The 26,179-nt window shown below is 40.8% G+C and overlaps 1 protein-coding gene across 4 annotated transcripts in view; it reads left to right on the top strand.

Annotated features, from left to right (window-relative positions):
- Positions 1 to 26,179, top strand: part of bmper (BMP binding endothelial regulator) — a 49,845-nt gene that overhangs the window by 654 nt on the left and 23,012 nt on the right. The window contains exons 2-4 of one of the 4 annotated variants that reach the window (XM_060905675.1): positions 1,077 to 1,162; positions 12,006 to 12,105; positions 15,493 to 15,575. In XM_060905675.1, the coding sequence (XP_060761658.1) occupies positions 1,077 to 1,162; positions 12,006 to 12,105; positions 15,493 to 15,575 (269 nt within the window). Of the gene's footprint in view, positions 1 to 1,076; positions 1,163 to 12,005; positions 12,106 to 14,917; positions 15,576 to 26,179 lie in introns of those variants that run through there. The other 3 variants (XM_060905679.1, XM_060905677.1, XM_060905676.1) reach the window with 3 other exon arrangements.

Here is a 26,179-nt window from a genome sequence, read left to right as displayed (position 1 = left end):
AGTTTTTTTTTTTTTTAAAGTAAGTAAGCTGTGATGATGATCAGCAATCTGCCACTATTTTCTTTTAGAAAGAAAAGAAAAAAGGCTCATCTGGGCAATGCTGAGAAATGATTGCACCATAAAGGGAAGTTTCTGTAGTAGTAGTAGAAGAGAGTCGGTTATGTAGCTCTTGATCTTTCATTTAGAGATGCATGATTGGAGGATTAGACGCACTGGTGTGCCATTAAAGCTTTTTAAACAGATAAATACCACATGCACCTTCCCAGGTATAATAGACAGAAGGAAGAAATTTAGCACTCTAAAGGTACCATTTGATAGGAAAAGGAAAAGCTTATTTCCTTCTCAGAATCTAAAGTTTGTCCCAGGTTCTCAATTGTTGTGACCTGGTGCATTGTTCGATCACGTGCTTTCTTACAAAGGATTCATTTCGAATCCCCAAAGATTCATTTTTAGTGCACTGCGAGCACTGGGGCTTGGTTTGAGACTTTTTTTTTTTAGTTTCTGTGGGATCCATTTTGTCCTACTGTTCACGGGTGTGCTGCAAGAGTGTGCGGTTTGGGACGCAGCCATGTCCCTGTCTCATGGTGTCCTCTTGGGACATTGCTGGGAGGGATGGGGATGGGGGGGTTGATTCGGGGTAGCGCGTGCAGAAAGAGCAGCAGGTGGAAAGAGCTCGTGATTAACGGACGGCGTGCATTCAGAGAGAGAGAGAGAGAGAGAGAGAATATATGAAATGTTCTGTCTAATTGAATGCACTTCTTCATGAACATTTAGGGAGAGGAAAATAATAATAATAATAATAACACGAGATGCTGCTTAAAATAATGAATGAATAAATAAATAAACACAAAGACATCGAATTGAGTCATTAATTCTATTATTATTATTATTATTATTATTATTATTCAGTACAAAATTAGACATGCAGGACACAATCAGAAGCAAGGTTTTTGCCCTCGGTGTCCTCTCTCTCTCTCTCTCTCTCTCTGTACTGGATTCAATTCAGCTGTATTTCTGTGTGTTTTTGCGCGCGCGCGTCTCACCGCTGTTCTCCCTCTCCGGTGTGTCTCGCGCAGGAACGGAAGCGAGCTGCGACAACGAAGGAGAGGTGCTGCACATCCCCAACATCACCGACAACCCCTGCATCTCCTGCATCTGTCTGGTGAGAGGAAACAGAGCCTGGCATGTTTTTTTTTTTTTTTTTTTTTAAATCTCCTGCTTATTTTTTTCTTCTTCTTGAATCTGATAGAAGCACCAGACTGCTCCCGTGACGTGTTTAGAGCTTTGGCTGAATGATCTTGTGAGATCAGATCAGATCAGACCTTGAAGGCAGGAGGATGAGATCTGTTTGAAGCGACAGTATTTCTGCTAAATTGTGAAAGTAACCTGGGATAGATTTATTATTGTTGTGAAGTATTTGACAGAAATCTCATGAACTTCATGCGCACGTGGTGTGTTTGTTTGTTTGTTTGTTTGTTTGTTTGTTTGTTTACACATTTCTTACTTCTCACGTGATGGATGTTTGTTTGTCCGATCTCTCACCTGTAGCCTCGTGCACGTGCTTATATTTTATTCATGTAGAAATTCTTCACAAGATTTGTTCATTTTCATTTTTTTTTCCAGATGTAGTTTTCTGCACTGTGAAAAAAATGATTTGTTGTTTTCACTTAAAAAAGTTAATGCAAGGGCTGCCTTAAAATTTTGAGTTCACTGGAATTCACATAGTAAGTTAAATTGTTGTGAACTTACTATATTAATTTCAGTGAACTCAAAATTTTAAGGCAGCCCTTGCATTAACTTTTTTAAGTGAAAACAACAAATCATTTTTTACTGATGTTATAATCGGCCATATTAGTCACATGGGCGATTTCAGGGCATAACGTGGTGAAGTCACGTGATTATACAGTATGGGTGCGGTTTTAATCCAGATTGAGTCATTTAGACGACATGAATTCACATTAATAATAATAATAATAATAATAATAATAATCGTGCAATAGAGATGAAGAGAGAAGCTCGCGCTCTGTGATCCCCCTCTCACCTGAATGACGTAACCACGGTCTGTCTTTCATCTCGTCGCGCGCGTCTCCGGAGAGCGCGAGCCCCAAACCCGGCTGCGTGTCCCGGCTCGCGCTGATCGCTGACGGTCGCGCGCCGCAGGGGCCCATTCTGTGTGCTGAGGGGCCCCACTGAGCGCGACGTCTCGTGTCTGTCCGGTACAGCGATCACTTCCACACGCGATATCTGAAATCACACGTCCAGTCCCGGGCCAAAGCCCGAGTCACAGTGCTGCAGAGCTTCAAAACTCATGCAGTTACAAGTTTGTATGTAAAAATAACACTTTTTACAGAGGAATAAATAACTAAAATTAAGTCAGTATTTGTTGTGATGATCATTTGCTTAAAAATATGCACCATTTTTTTTTTTTTATAAAATGCAAATTTATAAAGGAAAAATTTTTTTGCAGTCATTTTACACTCTAAAAAAAAATAATAATAATGGGGCCAGTACCGGTTCTTCAGGGCGATGCCATAGAAGAACCTTTTTCAGGGCTTCAAAGAACCGTTCATGCAACAGTTCTTTAAAGAACCATTTAAACCATTTGTTTGAGCAGTGAAGACAGATTTGTGTAAACATAGCCTATGTGCATTGACCAGCAAATGGTAAGGGCTTCAAAGAACCATTTCCAATGTGAAGAACCTTTCGCATAATGTAATGGTTCATCACAGAGTTTTGACTCTCCATGGAACCATCCAGAGATTTGAAGAACCACTGAAGCACCTTTATTTTTTAGAGTGTACAGTTCATCTGCACTGCAAAAAATTGAAAACTGAATTTGAGGAGAAAATTACTTAATACTAGTGAAATTCTCTTGCTGCACTGGCAGATATTTTTACTTGATAAGACATCTTAGAATAAGTTGGTTGCAATCTAGAATTAGGTTTAATAATCTCAGAATTGGTGTCTTGTATTCCTCTAATAGGAAATTTTAGATCATTTCAACTATTTTCAAGATATTTTCACTTGCTAAGATATAATTTTTTTGCAGTGTGGAGACTTGCTTCTTAATTTTGCAGCAGAACCCAGCAGCCTTCATGATGATTTCTGTCTGAAAAGTGTCTCTTGTGTAATATGCTGCTTTATTTAATAATAATCAGTCGGTCGGGTTCAATAATCAGTTATTTCTCTGGCTAATCAGACACAAGATATGCCACCACTCTTGCCGGAGCGGCTGAGGGTTAGGTGCCTTATTCAAGGCTGCTGGTCCAGGGAATCAAACCAGCAACCTTTTGGTCCCAAAGTTGTTTCTCTAACCATTAGTTCATGGTTTCCCTTAATTTAATAATAATAAACTTTATTTAAAGATGGAGCCAATTTAGCACCACCAATCTTACATCGGGCCATTTGATAATAAGAAATATACAATATATAACATCCATCCATCCATTCATCATCTGTAACCGCTTATCCTGTACAGGGTCGCAGACAAGCTGGAGCCTATCCCAGCTGACTACGGGCGAAAGGCGGGGTACACCCTGGACAAGTCACCATGTCATCGCAGGGCTGACACATAGACACAGACAACCATTCACACCTACGGTCAATTTAGAGTCACCAGTTAACCTAACCTGCATGTCTTTGGACTGTCGGGGAAACCGGAGCACCCGGAGGAAACCCACGCGGACACGGGGAGAACATGCAAACTCCGCACAGAAAGGCCCTCGCTGGCCACTGGGCTCAAACCCGGACCTTCTTGCTGTGAAGCAACCATGCTAACCACTACACCACCGTGCCACCCCATATATACATACATATACATACATCTTGTACATATATAAACCCAACAAAATTACAATTGCCTCAAAAAATACTTAAAAACATCAGTTCTAAATGAATTGAAAACAGTATTCTTCCTCAATTCAGCTGGTAAGCTGTTCTAGACCATCGTGCCATTATAACGCAGTGCTCTTCTTCTAACGTTTAACTTTGCCTTTGGAACCCATAAGTCGTCGTTTACAGTACTTCTTGTTGTCCTCTTGGTAACTGTTGACTTGAAATGAAACATGTCACACAGGTACTGAGGAACTTGATCATGAAGGGCTTTGTAGACCATAACACAAGTTCTGAAGGATGCCCTTTGTCGAATTGGAAGGATACCAGCGGTGGGGTAGATGATGCCAATTTAGGTTTGTCGTAAATTATTCTTAATGCAATATTCTGCAGTTTACAAATCTGGATCACATGACTTGACATTCCCCAAACAGTAACGCAATAATCAGTGTGTGCTTGCATGAATGCTTTATCGTAAATTAGGCAACAATTCAAAGGTGAAAATTCCTTTTTCCTTCTTAGCAAACAGATACCTTTATTTACTGATCTAGCCACACTATCAATGTGAGATTTCCAAGCAAGATTTTTATCAATCGTTACACCAAGCGATTTCTCTGTAACAGTATTTGATAGCTTAGTATCACCAATTGAGTCTCGCTGCTTTTTGATAAGTAGATATGAACATACATTTCATTTTCTCCTGATTAATGACCATTTTATTCTTTACACACCAATTATGAACATTGGACATGTCTTGAGTTAGCGCCATATTGATTTCGTCAAATATTTCTTTATTTTGCTGATGTAAATTTTTCTGTAATGTTTAATTTTATGCTTGAAAACTAATGATTGGAAATCTAAAATGTTTTTTGTACTGACTAAGTCATAAAAAAACCTAATCTTGAATTTACATTTTGCGCAAAAAACAAACAAACAAAAATGCCACAGGGTGCCGAAAATTTTGCACAGTACTGTCCAGCGCTGCTGAATTCTCAAATCTGATTAGTGCTGATGAATTTCCTCGAACAGCAGCTCTGACAATTCCGACTGTCAATCAAATCACGGATTTAATATCAATGTGTTTGTTCTAATATTTTATCATTTCATTTATTCATTATCATATATACAACGTGTAATCATTGTTATGGTGAAGGTTTTTTTTCCTGTAAGGAGACGTTTATGTTACATTTCTGGAAGGAGTCTCCAGTGTCAGTGTTTTGTCACAGTCATGCAAAAGTCTTCAGGACAAATGACGTTTTTTGCTTTCTCTCTCCCATTATCTTTATTTATTTAACTTCAAGAGAAAGGAAAAAAAAAAGACAGGCTGGTGAGTGAACAATTTGTAATAAGTAGCTATAACCAAGGCTTTGAACCAGAATTTTTTTCCTATTGGTTCGTTCCGAACAGAAACGGAATTTTAACGTTTCCAGTTTTGGGTTCCACCATTAAATAGACGTTCCCGAACCGGTTAGAACAAAAAAAAAATTCGTTCCCGGAACGGTTAATTACGTTCCCTGTCAGCTGTTTAACAAATGGCTATAAAATTATGTCTCTGTCTCATCCAGCTTAAGCCAAATGTAGGCTAATTCTATTACAACCTTCATTAAATAAGACAAGAAATAATTCAAAACAATTATTATTTCAAATGTTGGCGATTTGGATTCTCAGTATGTCTTCCCATCTACACAAACAGAAAAAGTGCCAAAAATGAAAGAGAATTCGTTTAGTGTGTTACCAAAGGCTAGTCAGGCCCTATGCATTGATAGGCTAACAGAGGTTAACGTCATTTAATGTTCGCGAGCCTCTCATTAACGTGGACAAATATATTGATATCGTGTTTGAAATTGACGTTTTCGAATAACGATAGACTGCAATATTTACCTCTTATTTAAGATGTGGAGACGTGATAGTAGTCCACCCTCCCGCTCTCTCCATTCAGTCAGCGAACGTCACACAGGAAGTGAACCCCAGCGGGTCATAGAAACTTGCGCAGGAGAAGAATGACTTTTTTATTTGTAGGCTACGGACACTTTGAGGAACGAAATAAAAACCGGTATTAACCGGTTACCATTATTTTTAATAAGCGTTTCTGTTCCGGAACATAAAAAATAATAAAGTTTCTGGTTTCGTTTCTGTTCCATGTGAAATAGAAAAAGTTCCCGGTTTTGGTTTTCGTTCCTTGAACCGGTTCAAAGCCCTGGCTATAACATACACTACATGATAACTATGTTCTTAGTAACTATAAATGGATTAAAAAAGCACGTCATTCATGAATAAATGAATAATTGTAGGGTAATTGTTGGCATAACAGATTAAAAGTTCAAAACGCTTCAGGACATGCTGTTCAAGCAAAATAATCTACTTCAGATTGATTTGAGACGAGTGACTCCGCTTTTCGCTGTCACCCTGAGGGAACACTTTATGGGTTGGATGTAGAGTCATCAGAAAATCTTCCTTTTTTTACTTTAGAAAGTCCAAGCATATACGCAGAGCCATGGCCTCACTTTTTGTTTATAAATGCCTTGAGACCTCAAGAATGGCACAGGAATAGTTTTAAGTGTTAACAATAAATCTAATCTAGTCATTTTTACAATGAAAATGATTCATATAGGTAGCGGTCTGAGTGAATGACCTTGACGTCAACGATGACCTTGACGTCCATGACGTTATAGCAGGAAGGCTATCGGTCACATCGCCATTTCCGTTATACTAAAACACAGCTGACTGTAACTCCGATCCTCCATTTTAGGCTAATTTATCGCCATGTTGCTGGTGGGTGCAGCGACACAACAGAAGGTGGATTTATGTTGCATTCATGGCCCAAGAATGTTCAAACTGCAAAGATTTGGACTTGTTTTGCAAGAAGCTCACGGGCACATTAGGCGCTTATGAAGTGGTCTCTCTTCTGCTCTGCACATTTTACTGAAGACTCGTATGAGACCTCTGATCCGTTGAGGAGCGCTGGCTATAAGCCCATACTGAAAGAGGGTGCAGTACCAACATCTCATCTTATCTCATTATCTCAAGCCGCTTTATCCTTCTACAGGGTCGCAGGCAAGCTGGAGCCTATCCCAGCTGACTACGGGCGAAAGGCGGGGTACACCCTGGACAAGTCGCCAGGTCATCACAGGGCTGACACATAGACACAGACAACCATTCACACTCACATTCACACCTACGGTCAATTTAGAGTCACCAGTTAACCAAACCTGCATGTCTTTGGACTGTGGGGGAAACCGGAGCACCCGGAGGAAACCCACGCGGACACGGGGAGAACATGCAAACTCCACACAGAAAGGCCCTCGCCGGCCCCGGGGCTCGAACCCAGGACCTTCTTGCTGTGAGGCGACAGCGCTAACCACTACACCACCGTGCCGCCCTGCAGTACCAACAATTAAAGGGAAATAAAACTGCAAGAAAAGGAAAGTAAGTTCAGCTGCACCAGTTCTCCTGGAGTGTGAGCCGAGGGTTGTCGGTAAAACCCGGGACAGAATGGGACATATTATTGCTCGGGCAGTAACCTCCCCGCGGTTGTTGCTAAAACCGGTGACGTCCTGTCCCTGGTTTTAGTAATTGCCTGAGCCGAGCAGTAATGGCGGAGTACTCAGTATGGAGAAAATGAGTGGACCAGCCATCTGGTTTCTCCGCTGGATATGCTTGCCTCAGCAGCAATATCTCGCCCTTACGTGGAAGAAGCTAATGAACGGAGAACTGAAAGTCAGATTGTTTCAAAACAAATCGGCCACAAGGTCGGCCTTCAAGAAGCGAGAACACAGACGGGTAAGATGCGACTCTCATTTGGATACAAAACAACAAAACCAGCAATCCTCATTGCTTACCTGCATTTAGATTAATACATGTAACTTGTATTGTGTATTTAAGTTACCGGTATAAGATGATTTAATTTGCTTCAGAATGTGATTGTCTCAGTTCATCTGATGATTTAATTAGCCTTTTACGTTTTATCAGTGAAAATGCATGCATGTACATGTATGTTGCATAAGTTATAACGCCCATCCTGTTTTAATGAGAGTCAACCCACAATCAGTGAAGTCAAATCAGTCTTAGTTGAGCAAGTCGGTAACGGTATTTCTTACTCTCACCATAAATTTTTATTTATATGACTTTCGTCTATAGCTGTAAAAGGCCTCGACCTTAAAACCGGTTACCGCTGTGACGTCACGCACTCAGGGCTGGCTGGCTCAGCGGGGCAGCTCGAATGCCAACTTTGCAGTCGATTTTAACTCTCAAAAATATATATATTTTTTAAATTCCTATTTATGCAGCATACGAGAGTCAAGGACGGAGATACTATCCACTCAGAAATGCATTTAAAAATAATGGTTCTGCGTATATGCTTTAAGAACCCTTAACTATGTAAAGAAGTCACCGAAGAACCCGCTTTCTGAGAACACAACATACTGTAGTTTGATGGAAATCTGTATAAATCATTGCAGTAATCCTGAGACTAATCTGTGAACAAAATCTCACACACACGCTGAGTAAAGAAAGTTTTAATCAAGTGGTCTGGTTTAATGCACTGAACCTCAGTGGACCTCAGCGTGTTCAGTCGGACCATTCAATTAATCGTGAGGAGTGTATTGTGGACCAAAAGCGTCTCGAACGGCCGTATGGACGGCCATCCTGGCCATCACTCGCGGTTTATGGTTTAAAGAGCTTTATGTATAATTTCCCAAATTGTAATATAGTTTTTCCACAAAGCATTTATTTATTTATGAAATCGTTTCTTGAATTTTAATTATCGCTGCTTTTTCCTCTGATGGAAATGTTATCGGAATTAGAAAAAGCAGCAGTCGAGTATCTCTGCAGGTCGGGTCGCGACCTTTATGTTGTTCAGAGAAAGGTTAAAGGTCAGAGGAGAGCAGAGACAGGAAGACTGTCGTTTTTGAGTTTGTTTGTGCGTTTTTACTACAATGAATCTGTGCTGCATTCCATGTTTTGTTTGCAGTCTAGCAGCTAATGATAGTGATACGCGTGACGTGTTTACAACAGTGATGAGAGATTTAACACGTTAAAACGTCTGTATGTTGACTGATCTAAAAGAAATACGAGTGTCTACAGGATAACTCATTTCATTATAGGGGAAAACACAAAAGTTAGATTTTTTTCTCTCTCGCTCGCTTTTTTTTTTTCAATAAACGCTACTGAACACCTTATGATGGCCCAGTTCTGAAAACCAAACCGAAACCCTGCTCTCAGATACTTGCTCTATTTGTGAGATTTAGTCCATGGCTCATGAAAAGCAGCATGGGGGAGCTGAAGAATTCCACAAGCCTCCTCTCTGCCTGGACATCTCATTCAGAGAGATTTCACGGGCTCCAAACTTTTAATCTCCTTTGCCCTTTGACCTGTTTCATAAAGGCTAACATGGCTGAGGATAATCTGTGGTAATAACTCAGTGGGAGGAAAAAGGACAGATGGGCAAACAGAGGCTAAAGCGCAAACACTTAACACGACAGGCAACCAAGGACGTGTTCAGGAAGAGATCATAAAATCAGTGTTTTGAGCTTGTTAAACTTGAGACGTTGTAAAATCCATGGTTACGTTTCCAAAGAAGAAACATCTAAAGATCCCGAAAGGCTGAAAAAAATCGATTTAATATTAATGTGACTTTCAAGTAAGGAATAAAATGTGACGTCGTGACGTGGGTGTGCTGTTCGAGGAAAATAATCCGCGCAGGACAGAACGATAAGGCTGCACACGAAGCGGATTGATTATTTTCCGATAACAACGTTTTTCACTGACTGAAGTGTTTTATTCCTCTTATACCGAAATGATTTGAGAATTATTCCAGTTTTTTATTTATTACAGAATGACGTCATGATTTTTATCCATTTATAGTTAGATCCGTGAGATCATTTCGTTCCTCTTATCAGTTATTCACCTTCCATTAAAAAAAAACAAAAAACTCTCTCGACTTTAAAGTGCATATCACGGGTAAATTCAGGAGCGAGATCAGTGTAATTCTCCTATTTTATATTAAACTTTGGTCAAATATCTGTCACATTTTGCATTTTGTGCAATTTTTTTACCTTGCGCAATACCAGAAACATTCAGTTGAAATCAAGCCGTTTGAGGCGAATTGGTCCGCCTCTGAAAAAACTTGGCATTTGGATTTCCCGGCAAACATTGATTTTCGTGACGTCGCGTGCGGGACGCCTCCTTCTGAATCCTACGTCAGCGCTGGTTTGTTTATGAGAAAACAACCTGGTGGTTTTCTGCAAATTTCTTCAACGTTATCACGTAATTATTAAAATGGTTAACAGGTGTATCATAGGAGGGTGTAGCAACACCAATCATGATGGGATTAGTACTCATCGTTTTCCAAAAGACCGGACAAAATGGGAGCGCTTGGTCTACACAGGCTGTGCACTGAAACCGTGCAAGCTCGCGCAGCCTGCTGGCGCTTCCGCAGGTGACGTCACGAATCTGGCTCCAGACTCCCTTGGGATTTTTCCAGACGCGTTTTGTTATTTTATTTTTTTCTGCTGTAGACGGATGGCCTTGTGCAAAATTACCCTTCTGGATAAGTGTGTAAACGGACATACTTTCATATAAAAAAAAAAAAGAAATTGGTCCAGGATATGCACTTTAAGGCTACGTTTACATTAGACCGTATCTGTCTCGTTTTCTTCGCGGATGCACTGTCCGTTTACATTAAACCGCCTGGAAACGCCGGGAAACGGGAATCCGCCAGCGTCCACGTATTCAATCTAGATCGTGTCAGCTCCGGTGCTGTGTAAACATTCAGAATACGCGGATACGCTGTGCTGAGCTCTAGCTGGCGTCTCATTGGACAACGTCACTGTGACATCCACCTTCCTGATTCGCTGGCGTTGGTCATGTGACGCGACTGCTGAAAAACGGCGCGGACTTCCGCCTTGTATCACCTTTCATTAAAGAGTATAAAAGTATGAAAATACTGCAAATACTGATGCAAATACTGCCCATTGTGTAGTTATGATTGTCTTTAGGCTTGCCATCCTTCCACTTGCAAGTAGTAAGTGATATGCGCTGGGATCACACACACAGCGGCTCAGTCCCGAATCGTGGCTTGTTCACTTCACTCGCGCGCTCTGTGAGCTGCGCAGGGCCGGAGTGCGCACCCTCCAGAGGGCACTCGCTGTTCAGGGTGGAGTGATTTGGAGCGCAGGATGCCTGCGGAACCGAGCGTATCCATGTATTGGTGTTGCTGTGTGCACGCAAATCGTTTTAAAAACGTTAATCTGATGATCCGCTGATACGGTCTAATGTAAACATGGGCTAAGAAGACACCAGAAAGCACAACCTCCTCTGTCTCTGTCCTGAAGACTTTCCCATGGCACAAAACTTACTGATAGTGGAGACTCCTTCCATGAATCAATACCTTTTAACCAATCAGGTGAGAGGATTTAAAAAACAAACAAAAAAATCCCCCTGAACATGAAGGAACTTTGGGCAAAGTACAGGTTTGTATTGATTGCTATTGCACTGAGAGATCTTTGTGTGCCATGTTAAAGAGGGTCAAAGGTGAACTCCACTGTACAAACTCCTGAGTCAAACATTATGTCTTTGACACAATCGGAGAGTTTTAGCGTGGCATTTGAGCCCGACCGGCTTTTTGTTGGTGTCAAAAGGACGTCTGGTCTCGGTGGGACTCTCGGGTTCTCCGCCTCCATCTTCTGCTGTCATCTCTCCAAGGCGACGTGACGGGTTAATGAATTCCTTGTATTGACTTACTCCAGGGTCTGACTTTATGAAAGGAAATCAATGGAGGGCGGGTTGTTGCCGGCCGACTTGTAAGCCGATAGCTCTGACAGCGTTTAGCGACGCAAGGCATTCCTTTGACCTTGGTGAAGTTTGTAAGGAAACAGGATGGAGACTGTACTCTCTCAAACTCGCCTGTGCAGTCTCACTTCTCCCTTCACATCACCGCGTATCTCTTTCTTTTATCCTTTATCGAAATGACATTAACCAGGCTCGTGCGAGGTTGTCATAAAGCCACACTGTACTCTTCCTAATGTTTCCCATGACCTCTGCTAGCCACACGTTTCATTCGGAAAAGTCTGTTTATTCGATCATGTCTCCGAGAAGTTCATCAAAGCTATAAATTCTGTTCACTGGTTATTAAGCGATAAATATCTCTCTCTCTCTCTAAATCTTTCTCTTTGCAGAACAATAAAGCAGACTGCAAGCAGGAGAAGTGCCCCCTAGTGGCAGATGACTGCGCTTTGGTGGTGAAACAGACTGGAGCATGCTGCGAAAGATGCAAAGGTGAATCATCTGTCACTCATTTTACACACTTTACATTCACCTGGAAATGAACTTTGCTGAAAATTGATGTTTTTGATAGCAATGATGAATTTCAGTGTTGCTCCAGTGGTTTTTTTGGGTGTTAAAAAATTAATAGAGGGGCTATTTTAGCATCCCCCTTTTGAAAACATCGCCAGACCTTCACGTGTTATGTTTTGCACATTTTCCCCCCCACTCATTATTCTTATTCAAAAAAATTTCCCAACATTATTAAGTCATTTTAATTTAAAAAAAAATTAAATCACATTTATTTATATATATATATATATATATATATATCATCTCATCTCATTATCTCTAGCCGCTTTATCCTTCTACAGGGTCGCAGGCAAGCTGGAGCCTATCCCAGCTGACTACGGGCGAAAGGCGGGGTACACCCTGGACAAGTCGCCAGGTCATCACAGGGCTGACACATAGACACAGACAACCATTCACACTCACATTCACACCTACGCTCAATTTAGAGTCACCAGTTAACCTAACCTGCATGTCTTTGGACTGTGGGGGAAACCGGAGCACCCGGAGGAAACCCACGCGGACACGGGGAGAACATGCAAACTCCACACAGAAAGGCCCTCGCCGGCCCCGGGGCTCGAACCCAGGACCTTCTTGCTGTGAGGCGACAGCGCTAACCACTACACCACCGTGCCGCCCATATATATATATATATATATATATATAAATTTTGTCATTACTCATTGATTCATGATGGTGCTTTTCTTTTTCACACATTATTTTTCAAGTGTGATTTTCTGATGTGATTTTTTTTTCACGTGAAAATGCACTTTTACATACAACCCCGATTCCAAAAAAGTTGGGACAAAGTACAAATTGTAAATAAAAACGGAATGCAATGATGTGGAAGTTTCAAAATTCCATATTTTATTCAGAATAGAACATAGATGACATATCAAATGTTTAAACTGAGAAAATGTATCATTTAAAGATAAAAATTAGGTGATTTTAAATTTCATGACAACAACACATCTCAAAAAAGTTGGGACAAGGCCATGTTTACCACTGTGAGACATCCCCTTTTCTCTTTACAACAGTCTGTAAACGTCTGGGGACTGAGGAGACAAGTTGCTCAAGTTTAGGGATAGGAATGTTAACCCATTCTTGTCTAATGTAGGATTCTAGTTGCTCAACTGTCTTAGGTCTTTTTTTGTCGTATCTTCCATTTTATGATGCGCCAAATGTTTTCTATGGGTGAAAGATCTGGACTGCAGGCTGGCCAGTTCAGTACCCGGACCCTTCTTCTACGCAGCCATGATGCTGTAATTGATGCAGTATGTGGTTTGGCATTGTCATGTTGGAAAATGCAAGGTCTTCCCTGAAAGAGACGTCGTCTGGATGGGAGCATATGTTGCTCTAGAACCTGGATATACCTTTCAGCATTGATGGTGTCTTTCCAGATGTGTAAGCTGCCCATGCCACACGCAGTAATGCAACCCCATACCATCAGAGATGCAGGCTTCTGAACTGAGCGCTGATAACAACTCGGGTCATCCTTCTCCTCTTTAGTCCGAATGACACGGCGTCCCTGATTTCCATAAAGAACTTCAAATTTTGATTCGTCTGACCACAGAACAGTTTTCCACTTTGCCACAGTCCATTTTAAATGAGCCTTGGCCCAGAGAAGACGTCTGCGCTTCTGGATCATGTTTAGATACGGCTGCTTCTTTGAACTATAGAGTTTTAGCTGGCAACGGCGGATGGCACGATGAATTGTGTTCACAGATAATGTTCTCTGGAAAGATTCCTGAGCCCATTTTGTGATTTCCAATACAGAAGCATGCCTGTATGTGATGCAGTGCCATCTAAGGGCCCGAAGATCACGGGCACCCAGTATGGTTTTCCGGCCTTGACCCTTACGCACAGAGATTCTTCCAGATTCTCTGAATCTTTTGATGATATTATGCACTGTAGATGATGATATGTTCAAACTCTTTGCAATTTTACACTGTCGAACTCCTTTCTGATATTGCTCCACTATTTGTCGGCGCAGAATTAGGGGGATTGGTGATCCTCTTCCCATCTTCACTTCTGAGAGCCGCTGCCACTCCAAGATGCTCTTTTTATACCCAGTCATGTTAATGACCTATTGCCAATTGACCTAATGAGTTGCAATTTGGTCCTCCAGCTGTTCCTTTTTTGTACCTTTAACTTTTCCAGCCTCTTATTGCCCCTGTCCCAACTTTTTTGAGATGTGTTGCTGTCATGAAATTTCAAATGAGCCAATATTTGGCATGAAATTTCAAAATGTCTCACTTTTGACATTTGATATGTTGTCTATGTTCTATTGTGAATACAATATCAGTTTTTGAGATTTGTAAATTATTGCATTCCGTTTTTATTTACAATTTGTACTTTGTCCCAACTTTTTTGGAATCGGGGTTGTAAATATTATTTTGTACATGCGTGAAGTGTCTCTGATGTGTGTTTTTTTTTTTTATAAGGTCTGTCTAATGCAAACTCGGATGCATTAATAATTTTAAGATAAAAATGTGTAAATACTTGAGAAAAAATAACTATTGAGACATAAATAAAGGAGTAAGTAAATAAATAAATATGAATCCTACTTGATTAACTTTGACCTCTGAGAGGTGAAGAACTTCAAATGAATGTTGATTTTTGTAGCGTGGGTGGGTGTTTCTCCAAAACATTCTCCAAAACTCCACACACATTCAGCAGCTGGTTAGAAATGGGAGTCTTGGGTGTAGATTCAAGTTTATGGGCACTGAAATAAACTGTTGATTTTTTTTTCCCTAAGCTCTGAGTTTCTCCAGCGCTGGTTTGGTTCGTCACTGGAAGTGACCGAAAGAAAGAAATGTCTGAGGTCACGCTGGACAGAACGCATATCTTCACAGCAGGGGTGCAGTCTTTTCTTTGTGATCTGCTTCTCTCTTTCTCCTTTTTATTGTTACGAGTCAGGGGTTTATTAAGGATGCCTGGGCTGTTTTTACGTCAAGACATAGGTTTTGTTAGTTTTGAATGGAAAAATCCCAGTCATCATCTTTTGTGTTGTTCCTGCGTTTACTCCAAAGCTCATGGCTCCACGCTGTTTCCTTTCATTCAGGGCCATATTGGATTCGTTTTATGTGTAACGTTGCAAGGGTAACATTGGGAGGGAAGATGGACGAAGGGTGTGAGAGGACACAGGGCACGTGAGGCTCCGGAGGGCTTACTGTAAAGCCCCAGACATTTCAACATGGATCAGGGTTTCCATCTCCACAGTAGTGACTTAATGTGTTTTCTGTTCAAACTATGCAGCACTGAGAATTCCAGGAGATCAGTGGTGTGCTTTTCAGAGTTAGAATTCATTTCTCTCTCTCTTTTATTTTTTAGGCTGTCACCTGGAAGGAAAGTCTTATAACAGCTCATATTCATGGACGACCCCGACCAAACCGTGCATCACACGCCGGTGTCAGGTCAGACCCATAATGCGTCCTTTACGTATCTTTGTGAACAAATCCGAGTCGTAGTGCAGTATTAGGAGAAAGATGATTTTTTTTCTCATTTGTATCATTTTCACTCTGTACACCCTTAACACTCTTGAATAAAAAACAAGATGGCTGCCTCTAAATTAAAATGGTTTACAGTAATGCAAATCAGGGCTTTGAACCGGTTCAAGGAACGAAAATGAAAACCGGGAACTTTTTCTATTTCACATGGAACAGAAACGAAACCAGAAACTTTATTATTTTTTATGTTCCGGAACAGAAACGCTGATTAAAAATAATGGTAACCGGTTAATACTGGTTTTTATTTCGTTCCTCAAAGTTTCTGTAGCCTACAAATAAAAAAGTCATTCTCCTCCTGCGCAAGTTTCTATGACCCGCTGGGGTTCACTTCCTGTGTGGCGTTCGCTGACTGAATGGAGAGAGCGGGAGGGTGGACTACTATCACGTCTCCACATCTTAAATAAGAGGTAAATATTGCAGTCTATCGTTATTCAAAAACGTCAATTTCAAACACGATATCAATATATTTGTCCACATTAATGAGAGGCTCGCGAACATTAAATGACGTTAACCTCTGTTAGCCTATCAATGCATAGGGCCTGACTAGCCTTTGGTAACACACTAAACAAATTCTCTTTCATTTTTGGCACTTTTTCTGTTTGTGTAGATGGGAAGACATACTGAGAATCCAAATCGCCAACATTTAAAATAATAATTGTTTTGAATTATTTCTTGTCTTATTTAATGAAGGTTGTAATAGAATTAGCCTACATTTGGCTTAAGCTGGATGAGACAGAGACACAATTTTATAGCCATTTGTTAAACAGCTGGCAGGGAACGTAATTAACCGTTCCGGGAATGAAATTTTTTTTGTTCTAACCGGTTCGGGAACGTCTATTTAATGGTGGAACCCAAAACCGGAAACGTTAAAATTCTGTTTCTGTTCGGAACGAACCAATAGAAAAAAAATTCTGGTTCAAAGCCCTGATGCAAACTGTCATGCATTGGCCAAACAAAATCATTGCAACGTACTGTACATCACACTGGTATATACACTCTTAGAAATAAAGGTTAAATCCAGGAAGAAGAGTTTTTTTTATCCCCCCCCCGGCCAAAAGCCCCGGAGTGGGATTATGTCGTGGCGATTTCTGTCCGTCTGTCCATCCATCCCAGGAAGAGTATTCACCTTCTGAAATTAAATCCTCTCTCAATTTTTGGAGGAATTTCACGAAACTTGGCAGGATTCTTTATTATATGTCGGTAATACACATATTCTACAGGGATGTGATTTTGGGCTGGTGAAATTATCTGAAAATTTTAGCCGGGGGTCTGGGGGCCGCAGGCCCCCAGCTGGTCCAGGGCAGCGGCCTGGTGGGGGGACAAGGGGGGAAGCCCCCCGAAGCTCCTGGGTTCTGGGGTTTTCTGACTTAAAAATTGTACTAAAATGGCAAGCAAACACAAGAAAAAACTTGTCATGATTAACAAATTCAAGCCAATATAATGGTCAACATGCAACTCTGAGACACACACACACACACACACACACTCGCTCACTCTCACGCGCACACACACACATCTCTCGCTCACACACTCTCTCACTCACTCACACACACTCTCTCTCTCTCTCGCTCACCCCCCCCCAAAGAACCAGCGCGAGCAGGGCCCGCTAGCCCTGCGCCTTGTGACGTAATTCGCCCCGAGGCGAGCCGCGGTTTTTCTCCAACCATTCCCAGCGGAACTTTTTTTTTTCACTATTCTGTCGATTTCTTTAACTCGATTTGCATCTTTACGCTCGATCACGGAGGCTGCCATCTTTCAACTCTTTGTTTGAAGCGAGCTTACGTACAGCTATCTAACAAGTGCGTTCATTGGTTGTTACAGAGCGATGAGCCAATCACGTACCTCGTTTCATCTCAATGACGTAATTACGTCATTTACGCAATTACGTCATTGAGATGAAACGAGGTACGTGATTGGCTCATCGCTCTGTAACAACCAATGAACGCGCTTGTTAGATAGCTGTACGTAAGCTCGCGTCAAACAAAGAGTTGAAAGATGGCAGCCTCCGTGATCGAGGCGTAAAGATGCAAATCCGAGGCTGCCATCTTTCAAACAAAGTCGGAACGAATAGGATACGAATGTGGATGAGGGAAAAATCGGAAAAAAAATTTTCTTCAAGTTTTGAGGTGAAAAAAGCGGAATTCCGCGAATTCGCGGAAAAATCACATCCCTGATTCTAATTACGTTAAATCTGGTCATATTTTACGAGAGTTACAGCCCTTGATTAACAAAATTACAATTTGACAATTTCATGAGTGTTTTCCTTCTGAAATCAACTCCTCTCACAATTTTTGGAGGAATTTCACCAAACTTGGCAAAAGGCTTTGTTATACGTCGGTAGTACGCATATTGTTATTTCGTTCAATTCGGTTGCATTTTACCAGAGTTGCAGCCCTTGATTAATAACCTTGTACTTTCACTATTTCATGAAGTGTGTTTGCCTTCTGACATCAACTCCTCTCACAATTTTTGGATGAATTTCTCAAAGTTTGGCAAAAGGCCTTGTTGTATGATGATAATACGCATATTGCGATTTAATTTCATTTGTGAACATTTTACCAGAGTTTTTTACCCTTGATTAAAAACCTTGTACTTTGACAATTTCATGAGGGTGTACATTCTTCTGAAATCAACTCCTCTCACAATATATGGAGGAATTTCACCAAACTTGGCAGAAGGCTTTGTTATATGACAGTTATACACAGATTGAAATTTCGTTTAATTTGGGCAAATTTGACCAGAGCTATGCCCTTGATTATTAACAAACTTGTACTTTGGCAATTTCATCAAGGTGTGCTTGCTTTCTGAAATCAACTTCCCTCACAATTTTTATTATCCCCCGCTGGCCGAAAGGCCCGAAGGGTGATTGTCGTGGTGATGTCTGTCCATCCCAGGAAGGGTACTTACCTTTTGAAATCAACTCCTCTCACAATTTTTGGAGAAATTTCACAAAACTTGACAGGATTCTTTGTTATATGTCAATAATATGCATCTTGCAATTTCATTCCATTCAGTCGCATTTTACCAGAGTTATGGCATAGTTGCCAGTTGGGGGGGGGGATATTGTGCTCTCACAGCACTCTTGTTAGTTGTGTAAATAGAACCGCTTTCAAAAGCTAAGAACCCTTAATGAGCCAAAGAACTCTTGAAGGTTTTCTTAAAAGTGTATAAGGAAGTTTTTTCCCCTCGTTCATTAGCATAAATAATTTCCATAGGATTGTAACCATAGAAAAAAAAACTAAAATGGAGGATAAACCATTCATTCATTCATTCATTCATCTATCCATTCATCTTCTATGCTGCTTATCCATTGCGGGTTGTAGGGGAAGCTGGAGTCAATCAGCTGATTTCGGGTGAGAGACGGGGTTCATGCTGGGCAAGATGCCAATCTATCACAGGATTAACACCGAGACAAACAACCATTCACACCTACGGGCAATTTAGAGTCGTCAGTCGACCTAATCTGCATGTCTTTGGACTGTGGGAGGAAACCGAAGCACCCAGAGGAAACCCACACAGGCAGAGGGCAAACATTCAGTCATTAAATAGATTTATTCCAGATAATAATAAATCAAATCTAGTTATGAGTTTGAATACTAGCTAGTGTCACATCACTTGAACCACTGTTTTCATATCAGCAATAAATTATGGTTTTAATGAATATGTTTCTAACACAGTCATGTATTAAAGAAAACCTGAAGAAAATGTATTTCTAGATTACTTTCCTGGCCTGCTGAAGGACAGAGTAATAGTTGCCATGCTGCTACACTGTTATAAGGCAGGGGTTCCCCAACATTTTGGACAAATGACCCCAACTAGACATTATGAATTCTCTTCAGGATCGAACCTTAGCATTTTGGTTTCTCCTCCTTATTTAGAATCATGCTGCTTGAAATCCATATTCAATAAATGTTTCAGCAGACGTATTTTCATGCTCGTTTTCGAGTCACACACAAAAAACTCTTCATAGTTAAAGCGATATTTTTAATATTGGTTTGTAAACTAAATGAATAATTATATTACATTAATGACATTTAGCAGATGCTCTTATCCAGGGCGACATACAACATACCCGGAGCAGTTGGGGGTTAGGTGCCTTGCTCAAGTGCACTTTAGCCATTCCTGCTGGTCCAGGGAATCAAACCAGCAACCTTTTAGTCCCAAAACTGCTTCTATAAAACCAAAAAGGAGATTCTCTCACAAGTCCATTTGTGAATCAAGCAACGAACGCTGAAGCGTTTGCGAACGCTGAATTTAAAGGTGCTACACTGTGATAAATTGACTTGTGTTTTTCTTTAAATGATACGGAGTTACAGCATCGCTAATTAAAATGTGAATTATGCACCCAAGTGTAGTTTAAAAAAAACCCTCTTCCCTTTAAAATCACAGAGTTTGTCGAGAGAAGTTAAAGTAAGAGACGTTAAGAAGGTGATTAGTGACCTGACGAGAATTAGAAGTCTACTTTATATGACTGTGTATTAGGGTCACTGTAGGTGGTTTAATCCTTTAACGAAAACAAAGATCTCTTAAGTTCTCCAAGGATTCCTCTTCATATCAAAAGCAAAATCTACAACACACGTTTTACCAGTCGTCCTTTACGGACTAGAATGTATAAACTATAAACTGGACGTCAAACCTATGCAGAAAAATAGAGACCTTTCAAAACCGTATTTTGAGGTTCATGACAAACCACAGGTTAACGGACCACATCAAACTTAAGGATCTTCTTGAAGCTACTAATATGACTCCCATAACGAATGTAATCAAGAGCAAAACCCTCAAACTCTTTGGTCATGTAAAACGGGCAGAAAGAGGACTTGCTAAGATCTGTGCCGAAGGTATGATGGAAGGCAAACGGAACAGAGGAAGCTCGAGAAAGTGTTGGCGAGACAATATACACCAGTAGTCCGGTCTCAATATCAACGACCTTAACAAAGCGACACATAATAGGAAACTATGGAAGGCGATTTCTCATATTAGTGCGCAATCTGTTGCAGGCGGAGACCATGTTAGATGATGATGAGGTGGTTAAAAAAAAAAAACACAGGGAGGGGAGGGGGTAATATTCTGAGAAACCCCCCCCCCCAATTTCTGAGATTATTTAAAAGTCAGAAATTTTGGGGGGGTTGCACCATTTGATTTACACAACATGCCTACCCCTTTAAAGGTGCAAATTGTTGTTTTATTGTGACACAAACAATAATTAAGATGAGAAAACAGAAATCTGGAGTGTGCATAGGTATTGACCCCCCCCAAGTCAATACTTTGTAGAGCCACCTTTTGCTGCAATTACAGCTGCAAGTCTCTTGGGGTGTGTCTCTATTAGCTTAGCACATCTAGCCACTGAGATTTTTGCCCATTCCTCAAGGCAAAACTGCTCCAACTCCTTCAAGTTACATGGCTTGCGTTGGTGTACAGCAAGCTTCAAGTCATGCCACAGATTCTCAATTGGCTTGAGGTCTGGGCTTTGACTAGGCCATTTCAAGACATTTAAATGTTTCCCTTTAAACCACTCCAGTGTAGCTTTAGCAGTATGTTTAGGGTCATTGTCCTGCTGGAACATGAACCTTCGTCACAGTCTCATACCTCTGGCCGACTCAAACAGGTTTTCCTCCAGAATTGCCCTGTATTTAGTGCCATCCATCTTTCCTTCAGTCCTGACCAACTTTCCTGTCCCTGCAGATGAAAAACATCCCCACAGCATGATGCTGCCACCACCATGCTTCACTGTAGGAATGGTGTTCTCAAGGTGTTGGGTTTGCGCCACACATGGTGTTTCCCATGATGGCCAAAAAGTTCAGTTTTAGTCTCATTTGACCAGAGAATCATCATCTATGTGTTTGGGGAGTCTGCCACATGCTGTTAGGCAAACTCCAAATGTGTTTTCTTCAGCAATGGCTTTTTTCTGCCCACTCTTCCATAAAGCCCCACTCTTTGGAGTGTATGACTTAAAGTGGTCCTATGGACAGATACCCCCATCTCTGTTGTAGATCTTTGCAGCTCCTTCAGTGGTATCTTTGGTGTCTTTGTTGCATCTCCGATTAATGCCATCCTTGCCCGGTCTCTTGTCAGGTTTGTAGTGGTGACATTCTTACCATTTTGCTGTAATGGATTTAATGGTGCTCCATGGGATATTCAAAGTTTGGGATATTTTTTATAACCCAACCTTAATCCATACTTCTCCACAACTTTGTCTTTGACCTGTTTGGAGGCTCCTTGGTTTTCATGTTGCTTGCTTAGTAGTGTTGCAGAGTCAGGGTCCTTCCAGAACAGGTTGATTTTATACAGACATCATGTGACAGATCATGTGACACTTTGATTGCACACAGGTGGATTTTAATCAACTAATTATGTGACTTATGAAGTGAATTGGTTGGACCAGCTCTTATTTAGGGGTTTCATACGAAAAGGGGGTGAATACCTATGCACACACCAGATTTCTGGGTTGTTGTTTTTTTCATCTTAATTATTGTTTATATCACAATAAAGCAACAATTTTCACCTTTAAAGCCGTAGGCATGTTGTGTAAATCAAATGGTGCTAACCCCCCAAATGTGAAAAACAGGACAAACACCAAGGGGGATGAATACTTTTGCAAGACACGGTATATCATTGTTTGCCTTTTTCAGTGAAGATCTACATTAGATCAGTGTTCTTACTCTGAGACTTAGAATGAATCAAGGACTAAAAGCGTCAAAGGAAAGAAAAAAGAAAAGCTACAATCTATATAATAAGTGGCAAAGTTTGTTTATTTGTTTGTCTTGAACTAACATTGCCATTTCTCAACGGACTTTCACCAAATTTGGCAAGTAGGTCCGGGGATGACCCGGAATTTTGCAGATATAAATAAAATTCATGTATGGGCCCCAGGGAGGTCTCTGGGGGGCACAACATCCACCCACCCCCTCCGTCAATGCCCTTCATGTTACATTTATCAACACAAACTCTCAACAGATCTTCACTAAACTTGGCACGCCGGTACAGGAGAGAGCCACAATTTGGCAGAACTCAGAAATTCCATATTTGGGCCCCACAGGGTCCCCGGTAGGCCCCTGGGTGGTGGATATTTGGATTTTTGTTTGTCTTGGGTTAACATCACCATTTCTTGACGGATCTTCACCAAATTTGACATGGAAGTCTGGGGTTGACCCAGAATTTTGCAAAACCCGGGCAACGCTGGGTAACCTGCTAGTTATTTATAAAGCATTCCATATTCACTGAATATTTATCAGGATATTACTGAAGCAATGTGATCCTGTATGAACACATTTACAGCTTTGATGTGTATGAGTCCAGTCTAAAGGGACAACATCATAAAAGACATTTAAAGACCGGAACTGAAGGTTGTATGGTTTTATAATGGACTTGGTACCAAATATGAGTTTAAAAAAAAAGTGTTTGAATGCATTTTGACCTGGAATGACTTTTGCAGCATCCTGAACCATGACCTTTGCTAGGAGTGTGTTAGTTAAGTGAAGAGGGAGTGACTGAGGACAGATTTATAGCTTGTTTCCTTACAGATGGTAAACAGGTGAACTTGGATCCTCCGTATGCACATCTGGGTCCCAGGTTTCCAAATGTACATGTGTACACGTGCACACACACACTTGCACACAGTTCTGTCTCATTTCTTGAATTGCGGAGCCACAAGAAAGCGTTGCATGTTACAAGTGAGCACAAAGTGTGTGGGCAGAATTCCATGCAAAGCATTCAGGGTCCAAACCAATTTGAAAATGCTTTGCTGTGGCATAGGTTTCAACAAGTTGTGGATAAAAGGATTGCATTTTCCAGGTCGGTGACCTCAGAATGCAAGAAATGCTGTAATTCTATGCCACCTCAACTCTTTCTTTCTCTCTCTTTCTGCCTTCCTACCACACAGCTTATATGCCATATTTGTCATAGATGGACAATTCTGCAACTTAGTTAATTCGAGTTACTGTTATTACGTTGAAACTGATTAGTTTTCTAGAACAGCACTATTGTTCTAACTGAAGTGTTATTCCTCTTTTACCACAGCCATTTTCCAAGGATTATAATTATTATTATTATTATTATTATACCCCCGCTCTGAAGGGGTGGGGGTGGTAGACTGGTTTACCTCTGTCCGTCCATCCGTATCTCTGTATTTCCATCTGTCCAAAACACTCTTTTTCTCAGTAACCACAAATCATAGCCACTTGATATTTGGCAGGGGTGCCGCCAGAAATTTTGGGCCCCATGAAAGATTAGAATTTTAGGCTCCCCAACTTTGCCCACCCTCGTCACAATTGCACTATTGTCATTATTTGACTTTTGATAGCCCATGGACCTTGAGTTTGTGACTTTATTACATTTTATGTATTAACCTACCAGGGACTAGATGAAAACTGGTCAGTGACTAATTCTGGTGCATTTACAATCACAAATGAAAATTCAAGATTTTGCCACATGCCTTCTTGTGCTAGGACAATTGGTAGTGAAATGTGTGATGTGACTGCTCTATCCCTCTTTTGTGTGTGCTGCGCTTTCTCCAGCTCCTCAATTTGAAACCATTGGTTTAGAACGTGTGAACATTCCACACACGTAACCATGTCAAACACTTGACTCGTGTCCGTTATTAGCAACACTTTAATCTAGCAAACTGTATATGGCGCTCGCTCATTAAAAACTTCAATCCTAAAGCATTTGTGGGTTGTATTGCTGCTTACCTCCTTCTCCAAAGGGGGGGGTTCAGTGGTTTGGTAGGGCGGAGGTCCCCCTGAGGCTGAATCTGTGCATATTTAGGGCACCCCATTAGTTATGAAACTGGTTATTAGCACTAGTTATTAGCACCAGCATAACGTAATATTTCATCTTGTTTATCACACAAGTCAGTTCAGTTATTAAAATGGAAAAAATGTCACTGTACAAACTGTAAAAGTGTTCTGTTGATAGGCTAATCCAACCACGTTCATACTGTTCATTTACCATTCGCTAATATTTTGAACACACATGTGAGCGATAGCAACCTTTCTTTGGGAAAAACGGAGTGACCAGTTGCCTGCCTCTCCGGTCCCTCTCAGCTTTCAGCTGCCTTTCTTTACGTTTTTGACAGCCACTCTTCATATTTAGCGATCATAGACTGTACGCACTCCACTGCTGGCTGGCTGGCTGCTGCACCGCGACACAGCAGCAAGTAGCGTTGCACCGATCAGCACACAGATTTAACGCATCGTGCTTCTACCAGAACTGGACCGTACCATTTCGCAAAAGGGGGAGGGTTAAATGACAATATGTTGAAGAACTCAAGAAATAGACAACCTTGTTCAATTAGCTCATTTTACCAGATGGAATATTGCATTGTTGTTATTTCAAAAGTCTTATTAAAATCATTAAAAGCATATTATCAGCCCCTTAAAGGGCCCCATGGCAGTGCTGGGCCCCGAGAATTGTTCTAACCTTTCCCCCCCCAGCGGCGCCCATGATATTTGGTACCAAACTTCAGCTTGGGGTTCTATACCATGTATACCATTTTCAGGTCTGTCCCACATTGACTTTCTGTTTACCAACTGAATGTATTTACGAAACATATAGCGTGGATTTACACAATTTTCGTAACACTTTTCTCAGCAACTACAAATCACAACTACTTGATATTTGGTACCGAGCTTCAGCTTGGGGTTCTATACCATGTGTACCATTTTCAGGTCTGTCCCACATCAACTTCCTGTTTACAGACGGAATTTGGATTTTGACGCTATTTCAAGAAGCAAAATGCTATTTCAAAATGACACTTTACCAGGATGCTATTTGAAATCCCTGAGGAGAACACTGCTCTTTACTTAGTTGTTTCAGGGTTAATTATTTGTTGAAGTCAACATTCATAATAAGTGACCTATTCCTTTGATTGCTTGCATTCTGATATAACCGAGAGCGGGGGGGATACGTAAGTGAGCAGTAACTCACAGTTGATCTTGTTTTTTTAATGATGAGCAAAGAAGAACATGTCGTACTTTTTATCCATTTGTAGCTACATTTGACATCGTGGTATGTCTGGAAAAAGATAGATCTCGTTCTTACTTATAGTACATGATAGCAGCTATGGTATAAACAGTTGTTCCATTACCAGCCTCTGTTTAAATTAATAATAATAATAATAATAATAATAATGCATGTCATGTATCGTGTTACTGAGAAAACTCAGAAGTCTGTTTCAAAGACTTTGCCTTGTTGGAAAGCTTAAAGTTTCTGTTTTAGCTTGACTGGTACAAAGTGTTGGCACTGGAGACCCCTTTCAAAAAAATATTAACTAAACCAGATCTGTTCAATGAGAAACGACTTCATGAGAGACAAACTAAATGTCTTCAGAATTATACAAGTTTACAGGTGAACATATGCAATTATAAATACAGGACACTTTTCCCATAGAATAAAAACACGTGTTCTATTCCCTTCTAGCAGGTTTCATTCATTTGGTTTGATAGCATGCAATATTGTTAGCATATCGCTTATCCTATGTGTATTACATCACTCTAGTCTACCCAATGGAGAAT

The sequence above is a fragment of the Neoarius graeffei genome, chromosome 23 (genome assembly GCF_027579695.1).
Source record: "Neoarius graeffei isolate fNeoGra1 chromosome 23, fNeoGra1.pri, whole genome shotgun sequence".
NCBI lineage: Eukaryota > Metazoa > Chordata > Actinopteri > Siluriformes > Ariidae > Neoarius > Neoarius graeffei.
The sequence above is the reverse complement of the archived record's forward strand: the minus strand, read 5'-3'. Positions and strand labels throughout refer to the sequence as shown.